At 73.3% G+C, this 10,588-nt stretch overlaps 1 protein-coding gene across 1 annotated transcript; it reads right to left on the bottom strand.

Moving 5' to 3' along the window:
* Window positions 1–395: 395 nt before the first annotated feature.
* On the bottom strand, window positions 396–10,248 carry EMID1 (EMI domain containing 1; the record flags this gene model as incomplete). The annotated part of the gene is given in 16 exon segments (XM_082007757.1): window positions 396–523; window positions 1,787–1,877; window positions 3,333–3,377; window positions 3,457–3,501; window positions 3,636–3,689; window positions 3,788–3,840; window positions 3,939–4,025; window positions 4,317–4,347; window positions 4,349–4,455; window positions 4,643–4,741; window positions 5,006–5,195; window positions 5,331–5,392; window positions 5,486–5,572; window positions 7,229–7,335; window positions 7,464–7,577; window positions 9,919–10,248. Coding segments are annotated over 16 exon segments (1,455 nt in total). The 5' UTR covers window positions 10,074–10,248.
* Between the last annotated feature and the right edge of the window lie 340 nt (window positions 10,249–10,588).

The raw sequence follows: 10,588 nt of genomic DNA, 5'->3' as shown, positions 1-10,588 counted from the left end.
GAGTTTGGGGGGCGTTTAATGACCTCGAGGGTCCCAGAGCAGCGGGACGAAGCGCGCGGTGCAGCGGGGTCCCCGCCCGGGGGGGTCCCCGCCGCCGGGCCCCCCCCCCGGAGCCCCTTCCCCAGAGCTGCACAGTGGGGTGGGGACAGAAAGGGGGTGGAGGGGGGCCCTGGCACCCTTTCCCCCCCCCGGGGGGGCGGGCTTCAAGCAGCAATGGGGGGCAAAGCGTTTTGGGGGGCCGGGGCCGTGCCACCGGCTAGCACCAAGTGCCCTGCAGGGCCAGGGGGGTGCGGGGGGGGGCGACCCCCATCCTGCCCCCCACCCCGGGACGATGCTCCTGCCCACACCGGCACGGCGGCGGGCGCAGGGCGGGGGTGACAGTGGGTGACCCCCCCTCAGGGCTCCATCACCGCTTGCCGGGGGGCCACGACGCGGTAGGGGGGCTGGCCGCTGCCCCGCTTGCCGCGGGGGGGCCCAGGCGCCGTGGGGCCGCGGGGGCCGCTGCCCGAGCCGGGCTCTGGTTCTGCGAGGAGGAAAGGAGAGAGGGGTCAGGGGGTGCCAGACACCCCCCCCCCCAAAAAAAAGTCACCCCGGCCTTGGGTGCTATGGGGGGGGGGGTCCCCTGCCCCACAGAAACGGGGTTCATTGTCCCCCGGCCACGCGGCAGCATTGAGCCCCGTGGCTCTGGCTGTCCCCAGGGACCCACACTGGGATGGGGGGGGGGACACACGAGGACCCCCCCCCAGGCTGGCACCCCTGCCTGGCACCCCCGGCCGGCACCCCGCAAGCCAGGGTGCCCCTGCGGGAAAGCGTGGCTGGAAAGGGGAGGCGGGGGGGAAGAGGGTAGGGGGCACCCGCCACCCCCCAGCTGGGCACCCCCAGTGACTCGGGGGGGCTCCCTCGGCCCAAGGAGGGGGTTCCAGGGCCTCCCTTCATCCTTGGGGGGCTCCAGGAGCTGCCTTGGGCCCAGAGGGACTCCACGGTCGTCTCGCTCGCTCCAAGAGGATCCCCTTGGCGCTGGGGGGTCTCCATGGGGCTCCCTTGGCTGGAGAAGGGCTCCATGGTCCCCCTTGATCCTTGGGGAGCTCTGTGGGCTCCCTCGGTCCCAGAGGGTCCCCATGGTTATCTCTCTCCCTCCAAGAGGGTCTCCATGGTCTCCCTTGGTTCAAGAGGGGCTCCAGGGGATCCCTCGGTCCAAGGAGCTCCAAGGTTTCCCTTGGCCCAGGAGAGTCTCCATGGCCATCTCAGTCCAAGAGAGTCTCCATGGTCTCCCTTGAACCTTGGGGAGCTCCAGGGTTTCCCTTGGTCCAAGAGAGTCTCCATGGCCATCTCTCTCAATCCAAGACGGTCTCCATGGTCTCCCTTGAACCTTGGGGAGCTCCATGGTCTCCCTTGAACCTTAGGGAGCTCCAAGGTTTCCCTTGGCCCAGCAGAGTCTCCATGGTCATCTCTCTCAGTCCAAGAGGGTCTCCATGGTCTCCCTTGGCCCTGGGGGGCTTTGGGTCTCCCTTGGTCCAAGAAGGGCTCCATGGTCTCCCTTGGTTCGAGAAGGGCTCCATGGTCTCCCTTGAACCTTGGGGAGCTCCAGGGTTTCCCTTGGTCCAAGAGGGTCTCCATGGTGGTCTCTCTCAATCCAAGAAGGTCTCCATGGGCTCCCTTGGCCCTGGGGGGCTCCAGAGACCGGCTCCCAGGGGCTCCAGCCCCCCACGCTCCATGCCCGCTCCTGGGGGGGCCGCGGCGCGCCCAGCTCATGCGGGGAGGGGAGGAGGGAAGGCGCCGCGGTTACCTGGCCAGATGATGGCTTCCAGCAAGGTGACCCTTCTAGCCAGGACCTCCAGCCGGGCCTGCTGCCGCAGGAGGGTTTGGAAGCTACTGGCCTGGGGGAGAGTGAGAGAGCAGAGCAGAGCGCGCGTTCGCCCGCGGTGGGCACGGCACGGGTGGCACGGCACAGCATGGGTGGCATAGCATGGCACGGGTGGCACGGCACGGGTGGCATAGCATGGGTGCAGCCCCGCCGGGACGTGGGGTGCCGGTGCAATGGGTGGGGGGTGCCAGGTCTCCCAGGAGGGTGCTCCTCCCCGTCTCAGAGGGGTGCCGGGGGCTCCCGTGGTCCCAGGGGGGGACGCGAGGGGCTCCCCCATCCCCGTGGGTCCAGGGGGAGGCGGGGGGCCCTTGCGCTGTCCCCAGCAGCGCCCCGATGGGGACACGGCTGTCCCCTGCCCGGGCGCGTCCCGGCGGGGCGCTCCCTCTGCCACCCGCCGACGCGTTCCCCGGGGGGGCACCGGCTCGCCCCCGGGACGGGGGCTGTGGCGGGTGCCCCTGCCCGAGGCGGGCGCCCAGCTGCGGGTGCCGGCGGGGGTGCCCCGGTGGCCCTCGCCCTACGAGCGGTCCCCAGTGCTGGCCGTGATGCCACCGCGTGCGTGATGACGTCATGCACGGCTGATGGCCTCACGCCGCAGCCAAGATGGGGCCGATGCCCGGCTCCCACGGCGGAGGGGAGGGGGTGCCCGAGGACCCCTCCCCGCAGCTCCATGACATCAGCGAGCCAAGGGCCACCGTGACGTCATGGAGGCCCGGTGACCTGCCGGCGGGGACGGGGGCCACCCCATGGAGCGGGGGCCACCCCGGGGGTCCCCATCCCCTCCCGCGGCCTGGGCCGGCCCCCCCCTACTCACCGTAGAGCCCAATCATTGTTTCCAAGATTAAAACCCTCTCCGCTAAAATCTTCAGCGCCTCGCGGAGCTGGTGCAAACCCTCCCCCTGGGGAGAAGGGGGGCGGGGGTGAGGGGGGCCGGACCCCCGCACGGCCCCGCCCACCGCCCCGAGGTGCCCTCCACCTCCCGGCACCCCCGACTCACCCGCGGAAGGAGTGGGGGTGCCCTCAGAGGGGGGGTCCTGCCCTACTGAGGGGGGCTGAGCCCACCCCGAGCCCACCCTGCGCCCCCAGCACAGCTCTGTGCCCCCCGGTGCTGGGGGGTCCCGGGGGTGCTGGCTCTGCCCCCCACCACCCTGCCCAGGTGCAGCGGGGGGTGGGGGGGCCGTGCTGATGGTGGGACCCCCATGGGAGGGGGCAGCGTGCAGGGGTGGTACCCGCCGCCGCTCCAGCATTCGGGTGGGGGGGAACAAGCACAGCCAGAGGCCCCGGTCCCATCATCGGGGTCCCAGGGATGAGGTGTGGGGCACTGGCACAGCTGGGGACCCCCACGCCCTCACCGGAGTCCCTGGGACGAGAACGTGGGGGAGAGCAGGGGAGGGGGCCGGGATCCCCCCGTGCCCAGTACCGCCCCCCTCATCCCCGGTGCCCCCCATCCCCGGTGCCCCCCGCCACTCACCCAAGTGCCCTTCTCGCCCGGCTCGCCCCTGGGGCCCGGCTCGCCCTGAAACACAGAAAGGAGAGGGCCTGGCAGGGGGGGGCGGGGGGGCTGCAGCCCGGGGGGCCCCGACCCAGCAACGTACCTGTGCTCCGTCCTGGCCACGGCTGCCCGGCTGGCCCTGGGGACCCTGGGCGGGGGAGAGAGCCTGTCAGCACCCGGGGGCACGGCCGGACCCCCCACTGTGGGAGATGCTTGCAGATCACCCCCCCCCCCCAAGGCTGAGACCTCTCCAACTCGTGTCATGGTGCTGGTGGGACTCACCCTGTCTCCCTTCTCCCCGGGGGGGCCGGCAGCTCCGGGTGCCCCGGCTTTACCCTGCGCAAGGACAAAGCGGGTGCCATCAGCCGCGGGGGGTGTCCCGGGGGGGGCTCAGCTCGCCCCGTGCCCCCCACCCCGCTGCTCCCAGCACTTACATCAGGTCCTGGGGGGCCGGGGGGCCCGATGGGACCCGGGGGGCCCGGCGGACCTGCAAGGAGAAGGGGGACAGCTCAGCTCGGCCCTGGCAGCGTGCCCCACACCGGCACGCCCCCCAAAAGTGCTGGGGGGGGGGCGGAAGACACTCACCCATCGGCCCCACGGGTCCGGGGGGTCCGGCGGGACCCACAATGCCCCTGGCGGCTTCGGTGAAGGTGTTGGAGAGGAGTGGGTCCCCTGGGGAGACCCCGAGCGTGGGCCGTGGGCAGGGGCTGGACCCCCGGGAGGGGTCCCAGCACCCCCTGGCAGGGCAGGATCCGGCCCCGCCGCCCCCGGCAATGCTCCCACCCGCCTCTGCCCACCCCGGACCCCATAGCCCACTCCCCACGCCCGAGCTGCCCCGCCAGCCCCATTGCCGGGGCAGGGATGCTCTGCCGTGGTACAGCCCCCCGCCCGCCCCCCCTGCCTCCCAATTCTGGGGGTCAGCCTGGGGACGGCCCCCCCACACCCCCCCCAGCCCCTCCTTACTGGGCTCAGCTATGCGGGGTATCGCCGGCCCCCACGGGGGCAGGGGGGCCTGGGGGGCCAGGGGGCCCGGGTAGCCCCTTCTCTCCAGGGAGCCCCCTGGCTCCATCCCGGCCGGGCGGCCCTGGGGGGCCGGGGGGACCTGCAGGGAGGAAGAGGAGGGTGAGGATTGGGGGGTGCCCCTTAAACTCCCGACACCCGTAGCTGTGCGGCGCTGGAGCCCTCCTGAGCCCCCAAACCGCTGCACGGCCCCCCCGAGATGTGCTCCCCAGGAGGGGGGTGCTGGGCTGGGACCCCCCCCCCCGACCAGGGCACCCGTCCCCCCTTACCTGGTGGCCCCGTCGGACCCTTCATCCCAGGAACGCCCGACGGTCCCCGTCCTCCCGCGTCTCCCTTGGGGCCGGAGGGTCCCCGCGAGCCGGGTCCCCCTGCAGCCAAGCGGACCCTCAGTGCGGTCCGGGGAGGGGGGACGACGAGACCCCCCCCCCCCCGGGCAGCAGCCCCACGCCGGTGCCCCCACCCTGCCCCAAAGCGCTGGAGGCGGGGCAAAGCCCTTCACACCGCCCCCCCCCCCCCGGAGCTGGTCTGGTCCCCACGCGTGGCTCAACGTCCCCGCCGTCCTCTGGGGACAGCCGGGGTGCGACGCAGCCCGTTCCCCTCAGGTGCCCCCCGCCCCCCAATATGGGCAGCACCCGGGTGGCATTGCCACCGCCGGTGCCGCGTGGGGCAGCGCGTGGGGCAGCTGCCTGCCTTACCGGCATCCCCGGGGCTCCCGTGGGCGGCGGGGGACCCCCAGAGCTGCCCGGTCTCCGTTCCCCTTCTCGGGGCGCTGCCTTTGGGTGCCGGGGAGGGGGGGGGGTCGGCCAGCGACAGCCGGGCCACCTGGCAATGAGACGGGGAGCGTTGGGTGCCCACAGCGGGGGGGACACACACCAGAAGGTGACCCCCCGGCCCCGCGCCCGGGCTCCTGCGCCCCTCGGGGGTGGGGGGGGGTCGGCGGCACGGCGGGGGGCTCACCTGCGCCTCGAGGGTGGCGAGCCGGGCTGTCAGCTCCCCGACGCGGCTGCAGTTCAGGCACCCTGCGGGGGGGAAAACAGGGGGCACGGGCGGCTGGGTGGGGGGCACTGATGCCGCGTGCGGTGACATAGGGGTGGGGGTGGGGGGGAACCCACCTGAGAAGCCTGTGGGGCGCAGGGGGGGCCGGCGTGGGGCAGTGCCGGGGCGCCCGGCGTCCCGCAGGGCGAGGAAGGTGTGAGCCTCTGCCGAGGGAAGGGGGGTCAGGAAGGGGGCACCCCCCCGGCGCATTGCCTCGGTTGGGAGACCCCCCCTCCCATGGGCCATGGGGCTGGGACAGCCTGCTGCCCCTCTACCCCAAAACGGAGGCACCCCAAACCCACCAATGTCCCCAGGCCAGAGCGCCGTCGGACCCATGGGTGACCAGCCAGATCCCCCCCAGCCCCCCATGAGGGGCTCGGGGGTGGCTTTGGAGCGGGGGCCACATTCCTGGGGACACCAGCACCTCGTGTGTGTGTGTCCCCCCACGAGGGACCCTGGGGACAGGGGCTCGGGGCCACCCGGCGCGGCAGGAGAGGGGTGTCTGGAGCAGAGCCGGCGGCGGCGTGCCCCCCGGCTCCCCCCACGCCGTCACCCCACCCTGGCACGGCCGCCGCCGCGCTGTGGGGGACAGCCAGCGCCGCCCTAAGCGGGCCCAGATGTGGGGCAGCCGGCCAAGCACGCACAGAGCAGGAGGAGGAGGAGGAGGAAGAGCCCCCCGCCTCCCCCCGCGCTGCTGCCACCCAGCCGGCTGCGGAGCCCCCCGCGCCAGCCACCGTCCCGCAGGCCCCCGGTGCCCCCCACGCTGACCCCCGGGAGTCCCCACCCGTGGGTGCCACCCGCTCACCCCGCAGCCCTGGCAGCGCCCCGCGGAGCCGGGGCTGGGCTGGGGACTCACGGCCGGGGTCCCGGGGGAGAGGGAGGGCGAGGATGGAGCAAAGGCCCCCCAGCAAGGGGGAGGCTGGGGCCGGCCGCGAGGCGGCAGCGCCCGTCGCGCCACGCGCGGCGCAGCCTCGCGCCCCTTCACCCGGCCGGGCGGGCGGGCAGCCCCTCGCCAGCTCAACCACACACCCACCCAGGTGGGAGTGGCCGTCCGTCCGTCCGTCCGTCCACATGCCATCCATCTATCGACCTCTCCAGTTATCCACCCCCGGCACGAGCCATCTGCCCACCCCCCTGCATCTACCCATCCAGCCAAACGTAGGGCTGCCCACCCACCCACGGGAATCTCTCTCTGTCCACACACCAACACAGGAACATCCATCCACCCACCCATGGGAACATCCCTCCCTCCACCCACCCACCGAGGAACATCCATCCATCCACCCACTCACCCAGAGACGAACATCCACCCACCCACCCAGAGACGAACATCCATCCATCCATCCACCCACCCAGAGAGGAACATCTATCCATCCATCCATCCACCCACCCACCCAGAGAGGAACATCTATCCATCCATCCATCCACCCACCCACCCAGAGAGGAACATCTATCCATCCATCCATCCACCCACCCACCCAGAGACGAACATCCATCCATCCATCCACCCACCCAGAGAGGAACATCCATCCATCCATCCACCCACCCAGAGAGGAACATCCATCCATCCACCCACTCACCCAGAGACGAACATCCATCCATCCATCCATCCATCCATCCATCCATCCCCCCACCCACCCACAGGAACACCCACCCAGCCATCCCTCCCTCCCACCCACGGCTCCATCTCCCCGCCCACCCCACCCGTCCGCAGCAGCGATGCCCCTGGGTGACGCCACCCCACCCCGGCCGCGGAGGGGACCAGAAGCCCAGCACCGGGGCAGGATGGGCCCCCTCCCCACGGCCCTCCCGCCTCCCACCTTCCTCGCAGTTGGCGCCGGCGTGCCCGGGGCAGCACCTCCACTCCAGCGCCGTCAGCGTCTTGTAGGTCACCCTATAGACGGGCCGGACGACGGCGCGGTAGCTGCTGGCACAGAGCGGGGCAGCTCGCTCAGACCCACCGCGGCGGGCAGCGGAGCACCCCAGGGGTGCCGGGGCGGGATGCGGGGGTGCCCGTCGCCGAGGGGGGGGGGTGTCCGCGGCGGTGCCGCTCACCTGCCCCCGCCGCAGGCCGGGGGCCAGCGGCAGCCCTGGAAGACGCGCTGGAGGAAGGTGCCGTTCCGCACGTGGCACGACACCGTCCGCGTCACCGTGTAGGAGCACCAGTTGCTGGAAGGGAAACCGCCGGCGCCGTCAACCCTACGCGGGCGACGCCGCGGGGATGGCGGAGGTGGCGTGCGTGCGTGTGTCCCCCCGAGGGCGCCTGCCCTCCGAATTGCCCCCCGAGATGCTCACCCCCAGCTTTTGGGGTGCCCACGGGGGCACCCTCCCAGGCGGGGGCTGCGCTGGCATGCCGGGGGCAGCCGGGGCCCCGCGTTCCTGCCGCATTCCCGGCGCGGCGCTGGCGCCGGCTGGCCTGGAGCGGGGCCCGGAGCCCCCCCGCGCCCCCGGCCCACCCCACACAAAGGCTCCTTTCTTCGGGCACCCGCCCGCCCCACGCCAGCCCCTCATGCCAGGCTCTGCCCATCCCGGGCACCCCCCCATCGCCTCAGTCGCCCCCCCCCCGCAGCAGAGGGGAGAGGGGGGACACCAGTGCCGTGACCCCCCGTCCCCACGGCAGGCGGGACTCACTGTCCCCTCGGCAGCTCCGAATTCCAAGCCTGTGCAATTTGGGTCAAAACCCAAGCTTTTCGGGACGGCCGCAGCGCCGCGCAGCCCCCGCGAGCAGGGCGGCGGCGGGGACGAGCGGGCGCCGTGGGGGGACAATTGTCTGGGAGGTGCCGGGGGGGCACAGCGGGGTGGCACAGGGCTTTCCGGCCGGGCAGCGTCCCAGCCCGGCGCCGTGCCAGGGCCACGAAAGCGCCGAGCTCCGCCGGGGCTGTCTCCCACGCTTCTGCCGCCGCCATGCCACGCGGGGTCCCGCCGGGCCGCGGCACCTCCGGCCCCCCGGCCCAGGGTGACGACCCCCAGCATCGCACCCCTCCACGCGCCGGGTGGGCGTCCGGCTCCCGGGCGATGCTCGCCGTGGCGCAGCGGGGCGGCACGGGCGCTGCGCGGGGACGCGGCCGCGCCGTCTCGGGGCGAGGATGCGGCGGCAGTGCCAGCCCCAGCTGCGCCGGGCGCCCGCGGGGACGGGGACGGGCCCCGGCCCGTTTCGCCTGGCGGAGGGAGGACGTGGGGGAATGCCCTCCCGGGGAGCGTGCGGCATCGGCGTGCCAGGGCTCGCGTGGCCTGGCCTGACCCGGCCCACCTGCTGCCGGCTGGCACTCGTGCACCGAGCGGGCCCGGGCTCTGCCGGCAGGGCATGCGCGCACCTGGGGCGAAGCCCACGGCGGGGTTGGCTCTGAATCCCACCCCCCTCCCCAAAAGCAGCTCGGTGGCTTCGTGCCCTCCTCCCCCCCCCCTGGCTTGGGCACCGGGGACCCCAGCGATGCGGTAGCCCAACACGAGGGATGGGGTGGGATGATGGGGTGGGATGGGGGCTCGCAGGCCCCCCCACGATGACAACAGCAGGGTGCTGGGTGGTGGGCTGGGGGGGTCCGGGGGGACACGCGGCAGGGTGGTGCCGGGGCGCCGGGGGCTTCCTGGGCTTGGCCGGGAGGGGAAGGGGAAATGAGGCAGCTTCTGCCCGTCGCCTCGCCGACATGAGCGGAACCGGGAGGTCCCGGCAATCCGGTGCCGGAGACACGGCCAGAGCCAAAGGTTTCCTGTAAACAACCCCCCGCCCCCCTGCTCCGCCGGGACGGGGACCACAGCCCCCCAGCAGCGCGCTGCCCCGGCCCTCGCTGCCTCCCAGGGACGGGCAGGACCCTGGGGTCCGGGCCGCTCGCCCCACACCCGCCCCAGAAGCCCCCGCGTGCCCAGGTAGCCCCAGTAGCCCCAGCATGTCCCAGTGTGCCCAGGTGGCCCCAGTAGCCCCAGCGTGTCCCAGCACCTTGCTAGCTCTGATAACCCCAGCAGCAATGCTAGCCCCAGTAACGCCCCAGTAACCCCTCAGTAGGTCCTGCTAGCCCCAGTAACCCCCAGCCCCAGTAAGTCCTGCTGGTCCCAGTAACCCCCCAGTTAACCCCCAGCCCCAGTAAGCCCTGCTGGCCCCAGTAGCCCCTAGTTAACCCCCAGCCCCAGTAAGCCCTGCTGGCCCCAGTAACAACCCAGTTAACCCCCAGTTCCAGTAAGTCCTGCGGGCCCCAGTATCATCCCCCAGTATGCCCTGGCAGTTCCCCAGTAGCCTCAGCAGCAGGGACCAAGCAGCCCCTGTGCTGCCGTCCCCAGCAGGCGGAGCCCCCCAGTACCCGCAGCCCCCCGGTATCCGATGCCCCCCCGGTACCCGGAGCCCCCCCCCCGGTACCCGGAGCCCCCGGTGCTTGCATCCCCATCTCCCCAGTGCCCCCCACGCCCCGTGCCCGGTGCCCTCCGTGCCCGGACCCGCCCGGCAGCCTGCGCTCCACATCCCCTGTGCTCCCCCCCACCCCCGTGCCCAGAGCCCCCCCGGTGCCGCCGGTGCCGGTACCTGCGGGCGGCGGGCTGCAGCACGGCCGGGCTCCAGGCGCCGGCGGCGGGCGGCAGCAGCAGGCAGCAGAGGCACAGGCAGAGCCCCAGGGGTACAGGCAGGGGTACAGGCAGGGGCAGGCAGCGGCGGCAGGGCCCCCGGCCACGGCCCGCCATGCCGCTACGCGGGACGCGGCGTGGGGCGGCGCGGCCCGGGCACCGGCACCGAGCGGGGCGGCGGGAGGGGAAGAGGAGGAGGAGGAGGGGGAGGGATGAAGGAGGAGGAGGAGGGACCCGCCGCCCCCCCGCCTTCCGCTCCGCCGGCCCGGGGGTCCCGCTGGCGGCACAGGGGGGGCAGGATGGGGGGCAGGATCGTGGGGGGCAGGATGGGGGGGCAGGATCGGGAGGGCAGGATGGGGAGGCAGGATCGAGGGGGCAGGATCGGGAGAGCAGGATGGGGGGCAGGAAGGGGGGCAGGATCGAGGGGGCAGGATCGGGAGAGCAGGATGGGGGCAGGAAGGGGGGCAGAATCGAGGGGGCAGGAAGGGGGGGCAGGATGGGGGGCAGGAAGGGGGGGCAGGATCGAGGGAGCCGCATCGGGGGGCAGAATGGGGGGCAGGATTGGGCGGGGCAGGAAGGGGGGGCAGGATCGGGAGGGCAGGATGGGGGGGCAGGATCGAGGGGGCAGGATG

The sequence above is a fragment of the Phaethon aethereus genome, assembly GCF_964289735.1.
Source record: "Phaethon aethereus genome assembly, chromosome: 17".
NCBI classification, from domain to species: domain Eukaryota; kingdom Metazoa; phylum Chordata; class Aves; order Phaethontiformes; family Phaethontidae; genus Phaethon; species Phaethon aethereus.
Note: the sequence above shows the minus strand (reverse complement) of the source record. Positions and strands in the feature narration are given on the sequence as shown.